The sequence below is a fragment of the Chrysemys picta genome, chromosome 9, assembly GCF_011386835.1.
Source record: "Chrysemys picta bellii isolate R12L10 chromosome 9, ASM1138683v2, whole genome shotgun sequence".
NCBI classification, from domain to species: Eukaryota; Metazoa; Chordata; order Testudines; family Emydidae; genus Chrysemys; species Chrysemys picta.
In genome coordinates, this window is record NC_088799.1 from 76510924 (window position 1) to 76533245 (window position 22322).

The following is a 22322-nucleotide window of genomic DNA, read 5'->3' on the forward strand; positions in this document are numbered from 1 at the left end:
TCCTACAAAATATTTATTCAATACTGCCTACATTGTGGGCTAGTTTGTGGACTCCTTCCTCAGTTTTACTCTTAGTATTAATAGCAATTTACCAAAACCGCTAGAAGTCATTGTTAGACTAAAATAGCTGTTACAGGTAAAAAGGGAAACATCCTGTCATGACAATGCTCTGGTTATGTTTTCAGAGTGGTGATCTTAAATGTTGCCATCCTAAGTCTCAAAAGGATTAGTTCCAAATAAATTCCAGAGACTCAAATTCAGGCTAGATATCTTTCTAATTACAACTTCAGCATTTTTATCTTCCCTTTAAATATTTGTCCAGGAATGCATTTAAAATACTCATGTCTTTTTTCCCTCATTTTCCCAAGCTTTTTTCCTTAGAGACAATGTTGCTTGTATTCTGCATCTTTAGATTGCATCAACTGTGCCATGTGCATCTAGTATCACAATGAGTTCTTTAAAGAGAACACGTTCCTTTAGACAATGAGAAATGTCACAATAAAAGACACTGAAAGCATTTTCCTTTTATATCTGTCCCTAAAGTTCACTGGGATACAATACTGCAGACCTTAATCTGGAAATTGTTTCTGTGGGAGTTTCCCATGATTAAGGACAGTAGGATCAGGTTCTTGGGTTTACAGCACAATATTACTGTCAATTTATTTGTGCTGATGATCTCTCAAGGAGTGGCTCAAACCTAATAAAATGGTGGTAGTGGCCCCCAGTAGGAAGACACAAGCATGTTTTCAAAATATTTATACTGGCTATATTTAAGTATATTTGACATATTTCTGTTTGGTTTTAAGAAAGAATGTTGGGATTGGCTTACCCTCACTGTAGTTTTTTACATGCAGCAAATAAAACTTTAACAGCTCTTTGTTTTATAGGTTCTCATGAGACAGGGATATGATGCTGCTTGTGATATCTGGAGCTTGGGTGTTCTCCTTTACACAATGCTGGCAGGGTAAGATTTTTCTCAGCTTTCAGTTAGTTTCCTGGAATTATTAGTATGATGTATACACAGACATTCTGATATGACAGCAGCCCTGAGATGGATTAGACATGATAATGAATGTAAAAGTTCTAGATTTTACTACTTGTTTGAATGAAAATCTTTTTTTTCCCTACTTGCAATAAGCTTTGTACAGTATCAGGCATTGTGGCATGCTGAGCAGCAGTCTTAAAATATATGGATTGCAATAAAGTATATTTTAATAGAAGGCTTCCATAATTCACCAGTGTTCTTCATGTGTTAATATTTAACATAAACTTAGGGTTACCAGACGTCCGGATTTTCCTGGACATGTCTGGCTTTTTGGGGCTCAAATCCCCGTCCGGGGGGGAAATCCCCAAAAGCCGGACATGTCCGGGAAAATCGGGAGGGCTCGGCGGTGCTCGGCCGGGGCCTGCGGGGCCGGGGGTGCGGGGGCGCTGGGCCGGGAGCCGGGGGCGCAGTGCCGAGCCGGGCCGGGAGCCAGTGCCCCAGGGCCCGAGCCAAGCCGGGCGGGAGATGCCGGGGCCAGAGCCTCTTGGCCTGGGCCGGCCGCCGAAGGGAGCCGCTCAGCCAGGAGGGCCGGACTGAGCCGCGCCGCACCCCGCCCCAGCCTACCTGCTGCCTCCCTGTTTCAGGCTTCCTGCGAACATTTGATTCGCGGGAAGCAGGGGAGGGGGAGGAGCAGGGGGCGGAGCGTTCAGGGGAGGGGGCAGAGTTGGGGTGGGGCTGAGGGCGGGGAAGGGGCAGGGTTGGGGCGGGGCTAGGTCCCCATGGAGTGTCCTCTTTTTTAAAAACTAAAAGATGGTAACCCTAATAAACTTATGGAAATATTCAAAATCTAGAATGAGTTGCTTTCAATGTAATTGTGCTCCTGTCTGGAAAAAATGTGCCTAAGATTACTATAACTAAAATATTAGAAACATTTTTTTCTCTATTTCGTGTTTGACAGCCCTACATATGTAGTCATTTTCACTGTTTGCTTTGAATAGCTAATTATCCTGGTCTGTATCTTTTGTATAGGAACAGGGGAAAGAACAGTGCTTAAAAATAAGAGTGCAAAACTACCAAATTTGGTAGGGAGATTTAGGGTCACATACACAACTGTTTTTCTGATCAGATTTCAAGTGGCCAACATCCCTTAAGGATTTTGATGTTGACACACAAATCATACATTACATGGGTATGGAACATTTCATTAGATGGGTTTTGAAATCTCTAAATTACAGCATTATGGAAAAATGAATTGAGTTACTTTCTTTAGCAGCATCCAAATATAAAAGGATGCAATTTCTGTTGACGTTTTCATAGCAAATAATAAACTGAGGTTGAGATTTGAAGCGAGGCTTTTAGTAAAATGATAGTATCATATCCTTAATCTTTAGTGCTATCACCTATTCCTATTCCTTTTAGGCAGACAGTTGACTTAATTTTAGCAGCAAATTCCAATTTATAGATTCATATCTACCTATTTGAATTAGTATATTATTACTTGTGAATTTCAAAATATAAATGTTTGTATATAAATGTGACCCTAATGACAATGATAGTGTGTAATTAATATTTTTAAAAAATTGCGAAGTCAGACTCCTATTTAGTCACATGTTCTACCCTAGCTTCAGCATCAGAAATTTTGCAGATCAAGTTTTCATACTGTATTCTGATAACTGCCTCGCAGCTAACAGGCCAGATGAGTTTTGTGTAAGGTTCTAGTGAACCTTCTATAGACAGCTGCTTAGTGTTAAGATTTCATTCCCCAGAATGCTAATTCAAATTCACTTCAATACAAAATCTGAATATATGATGGTGCTGGGTATTTTTGGGATCTTCGGAGTAATATCTCTGAGCTGGAATTTTAGTGACACAAACTTTTAGCAATAAACATGGAAAAGCTTTCATAGCTGTCATGACATTCCTGGACAAGAATCCAATCCATTTTACTGAAATTTGAGGTACATACTGCTTCTCAGGGTGGCTATCCTATACCAGTGTGTTAAAGGGGCATTGTCTTAATTGTTGTTAGGCCAATTAAAGATGATTTTGCAAGAGTACAGTACTGAAAGTAATAATCCTTAAAGGAGATTCTCCTTATGGCAAGAAATGGTAAATTTTGCTACATGAGTTTCACAGTCTTTTGGTAGTCTGCCCATTATAGCTTTAATGCATGATGGACACTCACTAGTAGTAGCAGCACATGAGTAAAAGGCTGTAGCTGCCATTTAATTCTCTAACCTGTACTTCTCATCCCACTATAACACTTTCAAAAAGTACTTTTCTGGACTAATTATTTACAGTCTCATTATTTGCAGTCAAAAGATTAATATTTTTGGAACATCTGGAATGTAATTGATTTTTAAGATGTAGAGAAGTAACAAAAACACATAGGTTTCTGCTTTTCAAAGGGGCTTAATTTTGTGCCCTCCCAGGACCTGAAAGAGGATTGTTTTAGAAGTGTAAACACTGTGGACTTTGTCATCCATGATAGCAGTTACATAACAAATTTTATAGGTTAATTCTTCAACTTTAAACAAAACTTATGAAATCATTAACTTTTAAAAGATATTAATATTCAGTATGCACCAGGTACTTGACCATCACTATGCGTATCTTAGAATGTTAGTTCTCAAAAATGCAGCTCTTTCCGGGTAGCAAACAGTCATACATCTGGGATTAATAAATTATTGAAATCACAGTAAATTACAATTGAAGGGTAGTTGCAAATGTTTGCAAACAGTGTCATGTGCTAATCTAAATAGGCCTGATCTTGTCCAAGTTTTACTCAATGTTTGCTTCTAGACATGGAAGGAACAGGACAATGTAACATTCTTAGGAACTATTCAGGTCTCTTGGATGTGATTTATATTTATTAATTTTAACTCTTCTGAGTGCTCCACAGTTGGATTCATGGTTAGTAAGGGATCTAACTTTACAGACAGAGACTGTTTCTTAAAACTTTCTAAAAGGTTCTGAAAACAGCTTTTCTTTAATTTTCAGAAATGAGAGCCTCCCAAACTTGAGTCTTATAAACAGTCCCAGTCACATTTTTTTGTGTTTGTTTGTATTTTCTGTCCATGATAAAAGGTATAGACATGTTTATGGACTTCAGTCAGATTTATTGGTCACTTCACTGCCGTTCAGTTTAAAAAGTGTGATGACCTTACATGAGGATATTCCCGATCATTTCTATTTGTGAAACATTTCAATTTAATTGATGAACTCTGGAATGGTAAGAATGATAGCCTGCAAGTTGTTAACCTTTAGCTACTATGGATCTTTGGTCTGTACTTAGTTTGTTCCACTGGATAAGCCACTGCAATGAATAAAAAGAAAAGTTTTTAAAGATTAAATTTTCATGTATTTTAGTAGATATCTGAAATCACATAATATAGTTGTAACACTACAGTAACACTACTATAAGTATCTAGACAGAATGACACTGCTTTCTGAAGATTTGCTTACGTCATGTTTCTTTATAGATTTCATATACATGTAATCCTTTCTTTACTTGTAATTTTTTTTAAATAGCTATACTCCTTTTGCCAATGGTCCCAATGATACTCCTGAGGAAATCCTGTTACGGATAGGCAGTGGAAAATTCTCTTTAAGTGGAGGCAACTGGGACACTGTTTCAGATGCAGCAAAGGTGTAAATATATTTTATCTTCTATAGTACCATCTAGGGTACAAGCAAATATATGTTAAACTTGATCGGATATCCGACTAATGTAACTTAACTCTTAGCCATTGTATCTTGGTATATTTTTGTCTGTGTGTGCAATCTGTGGTATATTTTTTTGATGGTTTCTGATGCTAGGGCTATATCAAGAGCTACATTTTTAACAAGGGAAGAACGTTTTACAGTGCCTCACAGTGGCCCACATGTAAAACTTCAAGTGCTCTGTACAAGAGGTTTGGGATCTGTTCTAAACTTCTCTCTTGCTGGAAGACTTTCGGCAGTCTTTGAAGGACAAAGATGGTGATGTCATATTTCAGGGCTAAAACCTGAGTTTTATTTCCAGCAGAGCCAGCTGACGTGGGATGGATATTGTGTGAGACTACTTAAATCTGGTTCTTGTTGAGTCGTGGCTACCTAATTCTTGCTTGGTACTATTAACATCATACTATCATTGACTCCAAATTCGCAGAGTCAGAAGGATGAAAGCTTAATGTTTTATTGTATTAACGTGAACTACAAAACCAAAATGAGAAATGTTAAGCCAAAATTGCTGCACTGAATGCTCTTGCTGACTAGGCTGATTTCAGCAGAGAAATACGTTTTTTTTACTAACTTTTAAAGTTCACCCCACCCCTACAAAATAATGTTACCTTCTGGTTTACTGAAGGTGTTCCTGGATGTGAATACTAACTACTTATTACTATTAAGTTGTGTTCCATGGTATTTGTGATTGCACAGGACAATGCTTTCTGGGATACAACCAATAAGCTAGAAGCCAAGAGAAGTTTAAAGGAAAAAATGTTTTAAAGGGTTAGTTATAAATGTCTTTGAATTTCCTCATAACCTGTCTAATGAGGACATTCAGCACAAAAATCTGAGTGATTTTAAAATAGCTCCCTAAAATTAACCATCACCAAGCCTGTCAGTTGACTGACATGAGAACTGCAGTTCAGGTTTCAGTCTGACTTGCAAATGTGACTATTCAGATTCTTCTAAGACTTATTTTTTCCAGTTATCAGATGCAGTCTTTCCACCTTTTAATACCCAATGGAAAAACCAGGAGGAAAATACTTCCAGAAAAATTAAAAACGTTGTTTCTTGTATGTCCATAAAGACATATCAAAAGTAGCACAGTTCTTATATGGCAATTCACATTTAACTCAAATGATGTGTTTTTAATTTTTAGGATTTGCTAGACTTCAGAATTTTAACTAGAAAATTAAAATAGAAGCATAAAAAGTTGAAGAAAATTTGTAAATACTCCAAGTGGAAAATTTTAAATTTCAGTGAAATATAAAGACATGATAGTGGAGAAAAACTAGAAAAATCTACTCAGATTAATATTCTGGTATGCAACATACCAAGAGCAAAGCAAAATGCAAACGAGAATGATAAGGCTATGACTCAAACCAACAAAATAAGAAAAAAATAGTTGACTGCCATCTATTGATTCTGAGTATTTCAACATGTAAAGTTGCCTCTTACTTGCAATGCTTAGATGTCATCAAGTTTTTGGTTTGGGAGCAAACATTCCACTGCAATTTTTGCATCTCCTGTGATGAATGTTGTGCTAGTCGGTGAAAATCAACTGGAGGAACTAACCTATTTTATCATGACCTAGCTATGTGAATTGCAAAAGTAATCACACAGTATCAATGGTAAAAATTAGGTTATATTTTAAATCTCTGAGTTTTAATAACCTAATATGGTGCTAATATAATAATTATAAATTTTAACCTGACCCATTAGTAGGTTAATAAACTTTAAAGCTACAAAGGGACCAATATTGATCATCTAATCTTACCCCCTTAACACAGGTATTAGCATTTCACCCCTAATTCCCACATCAAGCCCATAGTTTGTGACATATCTTTTAAAAAGATGTTAAATCTAGATTTAAAGACTGTTCAATTCGTTATCCTAACTTAGTTTTAGCCTCATTTAAAATAAAATGTATTTCTAATCGGAGTTTGTCTAGCTTCAGCCTCCAGTCATATGGTACTAAGTCAAATGCATTACACAAGTCTAAGTACACCTCTACCCCGATATAATGCGACCCGATATAACACGAATTCGGATATAACGCGGTAAAGCAGTGCTCCGGGGGATCAAAGCAAGTTCGATATAATGCAATTTCACCTATAACGCAGTAAGATTTTTTTGGGGTCCTGAGGACAGCGTTCTATTGGGGTGGAGGTGTATATTGTGTCAACATGGTTACCTTTCTCAACCCAACTTGTAATTTAACCAGATTGATATCCAATATGTTTGATACTATTTTCCATAAAATATTGTTGATTGGCACTAATATACCATCATGTAATTCTTTAATGACTGCTTCCTGTATCAGCCATTCCTTGATTTCACCAGGATCAGCGTTGGCCTATAGGTACCCAAGCCATTCAGTTTACCCTTTTTAAAGTTTTGCCATTTTTCCAGCCATCTGGAACTTTCCTAGTAATTCAAGACTTGTTAAAAATCAACATCAGTGGTTAAGAGAGATCCTTGGCCAGTTTTTTAATACTCGGGTGTAAATTATATTTAAAAATATTGAACTATAGTAGCTGTTTAACATCCAACTTCGTTTCTGCTGGAAAAGGCAAAAAAATAATCACTGTGAGATGTGAATGCGTCACCCAGCTTCTTTCCAAAAACCACATAAATATTTACTGAACACTTAGAATCATAGAATATCAGGGTTGGAAAGGACCTCGGGAGGTCATCTACTCCAACCCCCTGATCAAAGCAGGACCAATTCCCAACCACATCATCCCAGCCAGGGCTTTGTCAAGCTGGGCCTTAAAACCCTCCAAGGAAGGAGATTCCACCACCTCCCTAGGTAACGCATTCCAGTGCTTCACCACCCTCCTAGTGAAATAGTGTTTCCTAATATCTAACCTAGATCTCCCCCACTGCAACTTGAGACCATTGCTCCTTGTTCTATCATCTATCTGCCACCACTGAGAACAGCCGAGCTCCATCCTCTTTGGAACCCCCCTTCAGGTAGTTGAAAGCAGCTATCAAATCCCCCCTCATTCTTCTCTTCTGGAGACTAAACAATCCCAGTTCCCTCAGCCTCTCCTCATAAGTCATGTGCTCCAGACCCCTAATCATTTTTGTTGCCCTCCGCTGGACTCTTTCCAATTTTTCCACATCCTTCTTGTAGTGTGGGGCCCAAAACTGGACACAGTGCTCCAGATGAGGCCTCACCAATGTCGAATAAAGGGGAACGATGACGTTCCTCGATCTGCTGGCAATGCCCCTACTTATACAGCCCAAAATGCCGTTAGCCTTCTTGGCAACAAGAGCACACTGTTGACTCATATCCAGCTTCTCGTCCACTGTGACCCCTAGGTTCTTTTCTGTAGAACTGCTACCTAGCCATTCGGTCCCTAGTCTGTAGCAGTGCATAGGATTCTTCCGTCCTAAGTGCAGGACTCTGCACTTGTCCTTGTTGAACCTCATCAGGATTTTTTTGGCCCAATCCTCTAATTTGTCTAGGTCCCTCTGTATCCGATCCCTACCCTCCAGTGTATCTGCCACGCCTCCCAGTCTAGTGTCATTTGCAAACTTGCTGAGAGTGCAGTCCACACCATCCTCCAGATCATTAATAAAGATATTAAACAAAACCGGCCCCAGGACCGATCCCTGGGGAACGCCGCTTGAAACTGGCTGCCAACTAGACATGGAGCCATTGATCACTACCCGTTGAGCCCGACGATCTAGCCAGCTTTCTATCCACCTTACAGTCCATTTATCCAGCCCATACTTCTTTAATTTGGCGGCAAGAATACTGTGGGAGATCGTATCAAAAGCTTTGCTAAAGTCAAGGAATAACACATCCACTGCTTTCCCGTCATCCACAGAGCCAGTTATCTCATCATAGAAGGCAATTAGGTTAGTCAGGCACGACTTCCCCTTGGTGAATCCATGCTGACTGTTCCTGATCACTTTCCTCGCCTCTAAGTGTTTCATAATTGATTCCTTGAGGACCTGCTCCATGATTTTTCCAGGGACTGAGGTGAGGCTGACTGGCCTGTAGTTCCCTGGATCCTCCTCCTTCCCTTTTTTTAAAGATGGGCACAACATTCCAGTCATCCGGGACCTCCCCCGATCGCCATGAGTTTTCAAAGATGATGGCCAATGGCGCCGCAATCACATCCGCCAACTCCTTTAGCACCCTCGGATGCAGCGCATCCGGCCCCATGGATTTGTGCTCATCCAGTTTTTCTAAATAGTCCTGAACCACTTCTTTCTCCATGGAGGGCTGGTCACCTCCTCCCCATACTGTGCTGCCCAGTCCAGCAGTCTGGGAGCTGACCTTGTTTGTGAAGACAGAGGCAAAAAAAGCATTGAGTACATTAGCTTTTTCCACATCCTCTGTCACTAGGTTGCCTCCCTCATTCAGTAAGGGGCCCGCACTTTCCTTGACTTTCTTCTTGTTGCTAACATACCTGAAGAAACTTCTGTCTCTTTATTTCGCTAGTGACAATTTCCCCATCTCTGTTAGTAATGGACCTATACTATTACTAGGATTTATTTTGTTCTTGATATATTTTTTTAAATGCCACGTATTGTCCTTACTCCAATTGCTCAGTAATCATTCTTTGTTCTTGCTTTTGTTGATATTCTTCCTTCCACCTACTACTGTCTTAATTAATCTCTCTCCCACCTTCTTTTGACCAACCTTGCAATTGCATATTAACTTAAAATAGCACTTTCCTAATACTCCAATAGGGCAAAACCAAATGTACACTTCTGGTCAGTTTCACCTTTCAAGTTTGTACCTTAAAGTGGAAAAACTTCAGAGGCATATCACTATATTTGAGTTTTAGATTTTGCAGCTGGTAGTCCAGACATAAACAATATAGCGGAAATGAGGAGGAGAATCTGCCACTAGGAAAAAATGGATCCAAGGCAAATGGGTTAGTGCTAACTATTTCTGCCCTTGTTCTGAAAGATGACTGGATTCATAAGCAAACCGAAATATGAAAAATCATGAACATTCTAATAAGGCTCTATTTAGAATGAATGCTCATTCTCTTAACAGACTTCATTGTACCTATTTAGTGTCACACATTGTATTCAGACATTTGAAATGTCAAGACACAGAATGCCCCACTTCAGCTATTGATTTCCTTGTTTGGTGTGGCTTGTTAGATCCTTCCAGATGAATTAAATGTTTTTTTTCATGTTGTTAGTAATTAACACTAACTTTCTGGCACTTTATATTTGGATGTAACAACTGTATATGTGTTTTTTATCATTTCAATCTAGGACTTGCTTTCCCATATGCTTCATGTAGATCCACATCAGCGATACACGGCAGAGCAAGTATTAAAACACTCGTGGATAGCCTGCAGGGACCAGTTGCCTCATTATCAGCTAAACAGACAAGATGCGCCACATCTAGTTAAGGTAAAACAAAAAATCCTCCATCTCAATACGTGTGAGCTTAACACTTTTGAAAGAAAAGCAGTCTTTTTTCTGACTCTGCTAATTATCATCTGCCTAAATTCCACTTGCAGTTTCAGATGGATATAGGATGGCTTTTCACTTCCTGTCCTAAACTGCAGATGTGGCTTTTGGGATTTTTCAATATATTTTTTTTATTACAGAGGATGTTGGCATGGAAATAAGGACCTTGTTGAAAAGGGGTTAATCTATTTTTTACTGTATGTGTTTCACTTGAAGTTGTCCTTTCCATAGTTGCTCTGTTGCCTGAGGGGGTGGTACTTGTTCCCTCCTTCCCCAGTAATGCCAGTGGAGGAGAGCCCTATGGTGGGGGTTAGCAGAGGAAATGAGGAGGAGGGCAGTTGTTCCCAGCTTGCTCCCCTGCCCAGATAAGCCCCTCTGCCCTATTTCTGTGGAATCAGGACTTTGTAGATCACAAGGGAGTATGTGGAGTGAGAAGGGGAGTATCTACTCTGTTTGAAATTCCCCTTTAGATCCTTTTTTGTAGCATCCTTCACTGTATGCCCTTACCTTGGTTCATGACTGTTGGTTCCTTTTGGCTCCTCCAGTTGAATTCCAGAATATCCATCGCCACCAAAAACTCCAGTAGTACTAAACAGGGAAGACTGGCCATTTAGCAACTTGTGTTGCTATGAACACTTCACCCAGTCATCCATTCTATACTGGCTCCTCATTGAATGCAGAGTTCAAAGTCTCTGTCCTTGTATTCAAATCCCCTTCTTGGGGATTGGCCCTAGTTACTTGAGAATCACCTCTGCATCCATTTTCTGCAACTGACCTCCCACTGTGTAGAACAATGAAACTGTTGAAGGTAGTTCATGAGTGCAAAAGATAGAGATTTCTCAGGAGCTGGTCCTAGACTATGGAACCAGCCACTTTCAGAGCTAAATGCTGAACACCTTTCTTAGAATTAGCATTCTCTCTGTCATCACAATGCACACACTCACTCATAAACATTCAAACAAAATATTGACGAACTTATCAAGTTTTTTGTCGTAGAGGCTGAGAGAAGAGATTGTTGCTGTTCTTTCTATTTTTTTAAAATCCTAGAGTAATAGGGGCAATACGCATACCCAGATGGAGAATTTTCTGGAGGTTTGGCTGGTCTCGAAGGCGATGTCTGTACATCAAGCTGGAATTTACACTTCCAGCATGAGGAGACTTACCTGCACTAGCTCTGATCAAGCTAGTGTGCTAAACATAGTGTAGCTGCGGCAGCATGAACACCAAGAAGATCTAGCTACCCTGAATATGTACCTAGCATCTCAGACAGGATCATCTCAGGCTGGCTAGCGCCTCCTGGTGCTCGCAGGGCTCTCCTGAGAACCACAGCGGCAAAAGGAGCAGAATATGCAGCTCCTCTGGCATGGCTGTACTGCCCCCAGCCCTGTCCTCCGGTGGGGCTGCTGTACAAATCCCGGACAGGATTCGGGAGAGCCAGCTGCTTGCAAGGGCTGGGGGCAGTACAGCCACGTCAGAGGAGCTGCTGGCGTCGGGCCGCGCAGGAGCCCCACGTTCTACTCCTTTTGCTGCAGCTGTTCTAGAGAGCCCTGCAGTTCAGAAGTCTCCAGCGCAGCAGGAGAAGGACAGAGGGCCCCCAAGTAATGTGGGATGGATCATGGGGAGGGGATGGGGAGAGCATGTGAGCCCTGGGCTGGGGGCAGGGAGGGGAGGGGTCACGTGGGGAGGTCAGGTGACCCCTTCCTTCCCCCCCTTTAGCTGGTACCCCCCCTTTGTGTCCCTCCCATGAGTGCAGGGTACTGGTAAGAAATGAATTCTACTTGCACCGCTGGCCTCATGAACATAGAGGAAATTTAATGGAAAGTGAAATAAATGTTACTGGGAAGAGGGAACAGACCTAAGGTCTATGAAGAACCCATGCTCGGAAGCCTTGAGGACCCAGGCATAAATATTAATTATCCCTTTATCAATACAAGGTTTTACAAAAGTAATTCTGCCCTAACAAGTTCTGTGGCTTTTCCAGGATTCATAAAGAATTAATATTTAACATTCAGTGTTTTCATTCCCAGATAACCTTTACAATCTTTGTGGATTTCATTGTTCTCTAGGGGGCCATGGCTGCCACGTATTCTGCACTGAATCACAAGACATTTCAGCCAGTCTTAGAGCCTGTCGCAGCTTCAAGTTTAGCTCAACGACGGAGCATGAAAAAGCTAACTTCAACAGACTTATAGATCCACTGGGGCACCTGAGCCAAACTGGAGCAAAGGAAAATCCAATAAGTGGCTCTATATTTGCCTGACCTGTGATCGAAAGACATATATGGTTTCCTGCTACACTACTTGAATTCTGTAAAAGTCCTTTTTTAAAAGAAAAAAATCCACAGGTTCAGGGGGATTCACACTGTGTTGTTTTACAAGCGATGTCCATGTTTATTTAACTTAAACATCAGGGTACATCACAAAGATCATAAGGTATTTCCGTACACTGTCCTTTCAGAGGTTTGTTGCAAATATTCTTTACATACTGTATAGTTTTGCTGGGTTCATGAAGAAGTGGTTTAGGGGACCATTACCAATAACCAAGTTGTACGTAAAAAGTGTCAGTGTCAGTCTTTTTACCATCAAACCCACTTGTAAAAAATCCGCAAGTTCTTACTTAAATTACTTTGTAATTGGGCACTTACCAATGGACTCCATTCATTTAACTCATTGATGCTAGAAGACAAGACTGACCACCTTATTGTGCCAGTGCAAAATGCATTAGTGCTAATACGGGAGTTCTACACTTGCCTGGTGCCCAGAATTAAAAAGGTTTGTGTACAAATATTAAAAAATGGTGTGCATCTGAGACATTGCACGTCATCCATAAAATTAAACCAAACAACTGGATAACAAGTGACTTTGTTTAGGGAATGGGTGTCTCTAATGTCAGTGTGTATTTCTGTCTATAGCAGTGGTGGACCCACGCCGCTTCCTGCAGCTCCCATTGGCTGGAAACGGTGAACCACAGCCACTGGGAGCTGTGGGCAGCCGCGCCTGCAGACAGTCAATATAAACCAACTGTTTCGCAGCCCACCAGCGGATTACCCTGACAGGCCGCATGCAGGCCGCAGATTGCCCACCACTGGTCAATAGTCATAAGCTTGGGGAAACACCCTCTGTTTTCAACATAAAAGATCTTACTGTGTTCTGTACTGAGCTATGAAAATGATTATATTATAAGTCTTCAAGAGTGAGAGCCTGGATTGGTACTACTTTAGATAGGACATGTGATAGTAGTCCATATGCTTTTAGTTATCTTTATCCTTTTGTAACTTGACTGAATTATGCCTTCCTATCTCATGAGGAACATAGGGACTTCACCACTGCCTTCCATCTTTTGACAGTCTCTTGCTGCAGTCTTAGCTCTTCCCGTATCATTTCGATAACTTTCTATTGTGTGTTTCCATGTCATGCTTGGTCTAGCTTGTTGCCTCTTGCCCTCGGGGTTCCAGTCCAACTCCTGTCTTATGTTACTTGGGTCTTTCCTCCATGTATGTTCTAGTAATCTTCATTTTCGTTCCATAATTTCCTGACCTATCAGTATATTTCGTCGTCCTCCAGAGTTCGATTTCCCCCCTCCTTTCCCCACCAGCCATCTGATATTAAGGATTTGTTTCAGGCAGTTGTTTATGAAAACTTGGAGGTTAGATAGTAAGGTCTTAAGTGTCCAAGTTTCAGTGCCATCTGTTAAGAATGACTTCACAATGTTGTTAAATATTCGAAATTTCATTTGAAGGGCAAGATTTCTGTTTCTTCAGATCAGCTTTAGAGTTATGAAGGCATGTCTGGTTTTCGCTATTTTGACTTTAATGTCTGTCCTACCTGTTGTACTTGATATGTGAAATATTGGACCTATTCTATGTCAGGCCCAGAAAGTGTTGCTGTTTCTTGTTGTGTGTTGATTTTCAACCCTACTAACTGTGCATATGCCCAAAGATAATTTGTTTCAGCTTGCATGCCTCTCTGAGCATAGGATAGCAAGTTGATGTCACCTGCAAAGTCTAGATCTTCTAACTTTTGTGTGAAACTCCATTGTATGCTACTTGATTGTTCTGTGGTCTTTCTCATTACCCAATGTGCTACCAGTAAAAAGATCATGGGTGACATAAGGCATCCTTGTCTGCTGCTGGTAGTAAACTCAAATGGCTTAGCTCACTGTTATGTATTACTGGCAGGTCATATTTTCACAGAAACTCTGTGTGATCACAGATTTCTGAGGGATTCCATAGTGGCATAGCAACATCCATAAAGCTGTTTTATCCACTGTATCAAAGGCTGTCCATCAGTACCTGGCTATCCCTCTGTACGTGGACTATATTGCGATTCCTTTGGCAATCTTTTCTGTTGAAGAGCAGTATATTCAATGTTAGCTTATCCTGGATTGTTAGGTAAACTGATATTTCATTGTAGCATTTTTGGCACATAGTTTTATTAGTTTTATTTATTTAAATGTATGTAATTGCTCCTATGTCCCTTGGCACATGTACAAATATTACAAACATGGCCCTATTAAAAACCCTTTCCTTGGCTAACCACAGGTGAAGTCTGGGCAAATAAGCTTTGAAATGTGCCCTTAAAGTCAATAGGTACAGGATTTTGACCAAAGAGGGGGAGTAGGTTCCACAGTTGTGGACCTCACTGAAAATATCCTGCTGTCCTCTCCCTCTCTGTTTGAATATAGGGGCATTTAGTTAAGTGCCTCAGCTCACCTGAACTACTTTGGTATGTCACAGAGAGAGAGTTAGTCTGTAGTACTGCCAGGTCCCAAATGATTTTAGAGTTTTCTAAATCAAAACCAACACTTTGAATTGCACCTAGGAGTGAACTAGAACCTCAATCAATTCTCAGAGGATGTGATCAAATAAAGCATTTCATGAAGCTTTAGACACTACTACACAATTGTTCTAATATAGTAGTGTTTTAAACATTTTAAATATTAGGAAAGTATACTTTGCTAAATTTGAACACATTGAGAATCATTATGACCAAAAATCAATTATTGTCCTGACTTGTCTGCTGTCATTGAATTTCTAATCCCATAACGTTTTTATAGCAGATCATAAAATGTTAATCTGGGGGAAAGGGGGAGACTTCACATACTGAGATAATACAATGGTGTAAAGGCTTTTGAGGGGATTCTGGAATAACAAAAGTATCAGTAACTCATCCTAAAACGTGGAGGTGACTCGCTGCTTTTGTTGTTGTTGGGAATACCGTAGATATGCTGCTAGTTACTTCTTGTTGCTGTGCAGGAGGTAGGAATTGCCTTACTGAACAATTAAGTGTTTTAAATTGGGATGCTTGTAGTATGGGATTTAATGAAGAACATGTGTACACTAGTGTGTCATGCCTGCTACTCAATTTCTTGGGTACAATAGGGTGTTGGAAATATTAGGGCCCATTTGTACCTAATTTGAGGTGCCTGTTTGAAATGCTTGAAAAGTAACACAGAACACAGCTGCCACATGGGAAAAATACTACTTAGAAAGAATTCTGCATCTTGCATGTTCAATGCTTTTTTCATTATTAGAGACCTTTGCGTGCAATTAAGTGTACACCTCTCCATATTTCCCACCTAATATTGTAATTTCATTTGTAATATTAAAAACTATTTCTATCAAAATTGAGATCACAAAAAATCAGACTCTGGATACGGAACAAAGAGCAAAAAGCACATTTAAAAACAAAGGTCCATTTGTAATGTAGATTTTAATGTTAAAGTAATAAAAATGCGGGAAAGAGAACATCTGAGATGCTAAGCTTAATTGTTTTCAGTTTTTCCCCCCTAAAGTGGCAGCTGGTCTTTTTTGGTTTTATTCATGAGTGATTTAGCAGTGTTTGCATTGGTATTTTCACTTAACTTGTTCAGACCCACCGCGCAATAAGCACCTTACAAGTATTGTGCACTAAATCAGTAATGAGCAGGCCAAGATACTTAGCATGTAATGGTATCTTCCTGGAGTGGAGGATAGGAGTTGTAAAGAGGAAAAATGTACAAAGACATGCTGATTGGTGAACATAGAATTTAGAACACTTTCTAAGTCAATCCTGCTGTTTAGATAAGAACATCACTAAGCTCTACTACAAGTGGCATTCCCAGGGCAAAAATAAGGTTTCCCTGGCTGCACCATTGGAGGGGTAATCTTTTCACAAAGACAAACTGTGTAGACAACACCTCTGTTATATTTGACACAAAACATCAGGCCTACGTAGCATGTCTATTTCCACTTTTATTTTGGGAATAAGACACACTTATTGTAACTAGTGCAAACAAAATCCTATCTAGATGCTTAAAATTTCATCATGTCAGTTTTTCAGTATCTGTGGGTATTGCTGGAATCCAGAATAAAGTTTCACCTTCACATTTGCAGAACACCCCCCTACAGTGTTTCATGACACAATCTTCATTAATGCTCTTTTGGCGGTTGAACTGATTTTTCTCATTTTAAAGGAAAATGCTAGTTTTGCAGAACCCAGTAGTCATGGAATTTAAAAGGTAAGCAACATGAACTCCTCATGAGTAATCTGTGAATTGTTTGAAAATGAAGATAATTACAATTATTTGAGTCTTTGGTAGGGGCTATTGAAAGGTATAATTTGTGTCATGTAGATATAGCTACTACACAGTCAAAGATAGGGTTGCCAGGTGTCCAGTTTTTGGCCGGAACATCCGCCCCCTCCCACACTCTGAACCTCTCGGGACCCACCCCCCAGCCCAGAGTTCCCTCCTGCATGCCTTATTTCTGTCCCCATCCCAGAGGCTGCACCCCCAGCCGCAGCCCTCACCCCTCCTGCACACCAACCCCCTGCACCAGCCCAGTGAAAATGAGTGAGTGAGGGTGGGGGAGAGCAAGCCTCAGAAAGAGGAGGGGATGGAGTGAACTGGGATGGGACTTGGAGAAGGTTTGGGGTGGGGTGGGGCCTCAGAAGGGGCGAGGCAGGGTGTTCGGTTTTGTGCGATTAGAAAGTTGGCAACCCTAAGACTGTAAACTGGTTAGCATTTTATTGTGGGTACTGACTTAAAAATAAGCTACAATACTGTAGTGAATTTTTTACTTTCATCCTTTATAAAAACAGAATGGAGAGCTACTTTATATATAGGGATTTCTGTAGTGCTAATTACCATCCTCCTAATATGATCCAACACGGGCTAATGTCTCAAATATCATTCCCCAGCAAGAAGCCTGCCAAAAGTCATAGTCTCAGTAGTGCAATTGTAATCAAAGCCTTTTTTTCTCAAATACATATTTACATAGGGCCTGACCAGCTATCACTAAAGTAAGTGGCAAGACTCCTATTTACTTAAGTTTGAGCTGGAGCAGGTCTGTAATTAAAGGTGTCATACCCTGTGAGATTGTTTCGTTGAAGTACTGGTTATTTGTAAAATGTAAACATCTGTAATATGCTCCTGGCCCCATTACTCAAAAGTTATGCAGTGGCACCAACAGCAGATGTTGCAGAATCAGAAGTATCTAGGGAGCTTCAGTATGGGCAGATTGTCTTAAGCCAACATGTTTTGGCTTTTGTGATCAGTTATTGAATACAGGTTTTAGTTTTTTATGTGTTTTCCTTATGCTCAAAAGGAGAGCATTCCTTTGGCCACACTAGAAACTTGTGATGTATGTGGTTGTACAAAGGCTGTCCAATTGCTGGTAGCACAGCTGTATAGCTTAGATGTCCTGCCTAGTGTGTACTTCCAGAGAACACATCTCAAACATCTCATGGATATGAAAATGAAAGCCAACCCCACACCAGTCAGTTGTTATCTTTAGACTTCCATTTATAGAGCTGAATTATCCTTATCCTTCTCTCTTTAGCTTTGAAAAAATTAATTAAAAAAACTTGTACACTCACTGTATATTGTAAGAGTTGAAAAAATTAATTAATTGAAACATCCAATAATTAAAACAGTATTTCTAGCAAATTTTAAGATGTACTTTGAGAGCCATTCATTGTAGGCATCTGTTCATCAGTGCATTGTAACAGGTTGCTATAACATCAAAGTACTTAATTTCTTTTTCAGATATTACAATTAGAGGAGGGGGGAGCCTGCAAAAGATTGAGATTCAGTTGTATAAATTGTCCAAAAGTGTGGTGGTGATCCACACTTAGTCAACAGAATGAGGCTAAAATAGTCATGCAAACAGGGTTTTGTGCACTACTATAACAGTTACGTTTCTTACTCCCAGCCAAAAACTGGAAGCATGCCTGTGTTTAAGATAAATGAAAGATTTTTTTTTTTAAAGTCAATTTTCAGTGTGTTACCTCCTGTTTGATTCAATTATAGTAAAGTTGCAGGGGGGATCCTTTAGTTATATAATATCACAGGAGCAATATATTTGACACAACAGTTGATCCACAATCACTTATTAAAGCATTCATACATGTTACCAAGTGTGTGTGTGTATAGAAGACAAATGCTGTACTTGGTTATATTACCACACACTTTTGTATTAGCAACTGTTCAATTAAGTGATTTTGGAATACTAGCTGTCCTCCTTTCCAGTGTATTTTTTTAAGAATTGCTCCCAAACGGCAATATTTTCCTGACTGTTGATAAAACTGCATATTTCTTTGTGAATATAAATAATACGGAAGTTAAATTGAGGAAAAGCAGCTGTGTGGCTAAAACTGAATAGTAGAGTAACTAGTCTTTTATTTTTATTTTTATTTTAAACCTTTTATAATACAAATCCTTGTCTCTTATTGGGTTTTTTCTATGTAAGAAAAACAAATTCTTTCATGAAAAGAACAATTTTGAAAGCTGTATGTAGAGGATCTTTAAACTCTAATTGGCAAGTCCCCTTATTGATAAATGTGTTTCAGAAATAATCATTCAAACTCCATTTATAGTAATCAGCAGTAATTACACCTGTTTTTGTTAGGGTACTGAAAAAAATAGCAAGAAGGTATCTCCTTTGCAGGGCAAAGTGTTTCTATAATATGTATGTTGCATTAGGCTTATGAACATTTGCTAACTATTGCATTGTCATAATTTCCCAAGCACTTTGGCATTCTTGCACTGATACTCTGATTATAGCTAAAACTGTTTGGCATGTGACTGGGCATAAATCTCAATATATGAAAGGGCATTAAAGTTAAAACAAAGCGTGCAATTCAATTATATGCTATCTGAGGTACTTCAAAGATGAACTATACAAAAGGTCCCCGTTGTCAGATATTGTAACTATCGTTCCTTCTCTAAACATATTGTGGATTTTGTATCATATTGTATTTATTTCATTTTTTAAAAGATGTTTTCTTTAAAGCTCTGTATATATTGACATTAAAGTTTGCATTGTACTACATTCTTCTCCTTGTAAGGCTGAATCCAGTAGTGCATTATACAGTATGTATTTTTTCTTTTACACTATGCTGCTAAATATTACTCACCTTGAATTACAACATGCCAAAGACGACTTAGAAATTGTATTTATTTTTGTTACAAGCATTGTGAATAATTATAGAGGGACAGTTTTAAATAGCTGGGAGTTCCTTGGGTACTAGGGGGAAAAGTGCAAATTTATTCTTTATAACTGACCTAATGTGATCTTGTGTGATTCAGAAACTTTCCGAGCCCATTTTAAACTTTTTTTAAAAAGCAGTGAGCCAACTTCCATAAAATAACCTATATTGTGAATTGCATTATTTATTGAACCTTGCTATATATTTCAAGCGTAAGTCAAAAGCCCGTTGTATATTTGTAATCACAGCATAGTGTTTTAGTATGTGTATATTAAACACTTAAAAAACATACCTACACAACAGATATGAGTGAAGTATGAACTTACGGTGGATGATCCACCACTTCACATGATTTTGGTGTTTTAATTGTGGGTTTCCTGGTTGTTCAAGAAATCCTTTTTATACTCTACAGCAGGGGTAGTCAATTATTTTTTGTCCAGGTCCAAATTTCTGGGCCCAGGTATAGTCAACGTCCAGACTCCAGAGAAAATCATTAAAAAAAAAACCCTAATAATAAGTAAATAGATTTTGAGGTCCATTCAAAAGTGTCTGGTGGTCCGGATTTGTCCCACAGTCCACCTATTGACTACCCCTGCTCTACAGGAATAACTTTCTCACAAAGGCTTCGATCCTGCAAATACTCATGGACATACTTAACTTCAGGCATGTGAGGAGTCCCGTTGCAACTAGTGGGACCTACTCAAGTGCTGAAAGTTAAATATGGAAATCATTGTTTGCCAGATGAGGGTCTAAAAACTCTAATTACAGTCCATGCCTGTGACTTCAATTTGAGTTTATTTTAAACTGAACTACCAAGGCAAACTCTTTGAAGAATTTGCCTGGCTTGTAGATGAGAGCCATTATTGCAGTTACAATTACAGTTAAAATATTCACATAATAATGGATACACTGAATACCACAGTGTAAATTAATATTTCACATCATAAAACAAGAATATTAAATATTTGACTTACGGGCACATGCAGTGTAGTTGTAGCCGTGTCAGTTCCAGGATATTAGAGATACAAGGTGGGTGAGGTACTATCTTTTACTGGACCAACTTCTGTTGGTGAGAGTCACACAGAGCTCTTCTTCTGTTCTAGGAAAGGTACTGGGAGCATCATAGCTAAATGCAAGGCGGAGCAGATTGTTTAGCATAAGTAGTTAGCACATTTTGTAAGAGACCATTCAAGGTAGAGTGGCCTGTTACCACCTCTGCAAAAACGGGGTCAGGCTTTTTCTACACTACCACTTTTGTCTATGAGGGGTGTTTTTTTTCACACCCCTGACCAATGTAAGTTTCACCGGCAAAAGTGCTGGTGTGGACAGCACTATCTCAACAGGGGTAGTTTGATTATACTGGCAGGAGAGCTCTCTCCTGCCAGCAAAGAGTGGCTACCCAGGAGACCTTACAACGGTACAGCTGTGCCATTGTAAACTCCATAGTGTAGACATAGCCTTAGTGCAGTGGTTTTCAAACTTTTTAGGCTGCATACCCCTTTCCAAATAATGTAGTCTACTGCATACCCCCATCTGAGACAGGCAGAGGCAACATGCATGTATGGGGGGGCCACATGGGCACGCAGTGATGGAACAATTTGTATAGTGGGGTTGCTGAAAGCCATTGAACAAAACTGTAAACCCTGTGTATGATGGAAAACCACTTTAAGTCAGGGAGTGCTGCCACACCCCTAGCACCCTTGGGGTCATGGGCCCCCAGATTTCTGCCTTCCATTTAGCAACAGCCTCTAGAGGTTTTCAAACGGGGGTGTGCCCCTTAGGAGGCCATGGAGGAAGATCAGGGAGTGAGCAGTGACGCCAGATGGTTCGGGTCAGCCCTGAATGGCGAGGCTCAGGCCAGCCCTGTGCAGTGAAGCTTGTGGAGGGAGTGCTACCTCTATTCCCTGACTCACCTTAGTGGGCCACCCAGCCTGTGTGGGGCTTGGGGGCAGGGGGGTCACCCAGACAGGTCCCATTTACTTTTTCAAATATTCAAAAAACCCATGAATGCTAACATACATAGCATGCTTTTGCAGTACAAAATTTCTGTCCCTTTTTGACAGCTGGGACACCTTTTGGCAACTAAATCTTCATCGGTTTGATGTTATATCAGTGATTTATTATGGGATGCAACAATAGCCATTTCAGATTATTTTAGTGTCTCTAGCACAATTGTGATTGCCCTGCAGGTCAATGTGTTGGAGTGACTGCTACCACACCGTCTTCCAGATATCCATTGATTGGAAAGAGGAGAGATGTATCTTCCCATTCCCTCCAGCACATAGCACTAAGTGATGACAGGTAATGTACATATCCTGCTGAAGTGCCTACAGAGCTGCCAGTCCACTGCCCTGAAGAGCTTTCCAGTACTCCTGGGGTTGGGATTTCTGAGAATTTCATCATGTCCATGAATTTAATGTTTTTGGATTGCAATGGTATTCCCTGGCACCTCATTCTCCAGGCTTAGCAAAGCATTTCTTCAGTCGCTGGCAAGAAAGGAAATGGCATAACCAATGCTGAGGGATAAAGATGCTGCTCCCAGACTATGCTCTTGGTTGCAATAAAACTGATTCTTTCATGTCCCCAGATTTTTATATTACCACTAAGGGCTCAACTTAAGTCTGCTTTCACTGACCGTGTTCACCAGCTATAAGCCAGGTTGCCCAGCCACACGAGCAAGGCACTGCAGGCACAGCTCTCCTGTTCGTGGT

At 39.9% G+C, this 22322-nt stretch overlaps 1 protein-coding gene across 1 annotated transcript in view; it reads left to right on the forward strand.

Moving 5' to 3' along the window:
- RPS6KA6 (ribosomal protein S6 kinase A6) overlaps positions 1–14675 on the forward strand; it is a 74872-nt gene extending 60197 nt beyond the window's left edge. Inside the window, exons 19-22 of the mRNA XM_005284541.4 lie at positions 888–964; positions 4517–4634; positions 9944–10084; positions 12211–14675. Coding sequence (XP_005284598.1) covers positions 888–964; positions 4517–4634; positions 9944–10084; positions 12211–12336 — 462 coding nt within the window. The 3' untranslated portion in view covers positions 12337–14675. The remainder of the gene's footprint in view (positions 1–887; positions 965–4516; positions 4635–9943; positions 10085–12210) is intronic.
- Positions 14676–22322: the final 7647 nt, after the last annotated feature.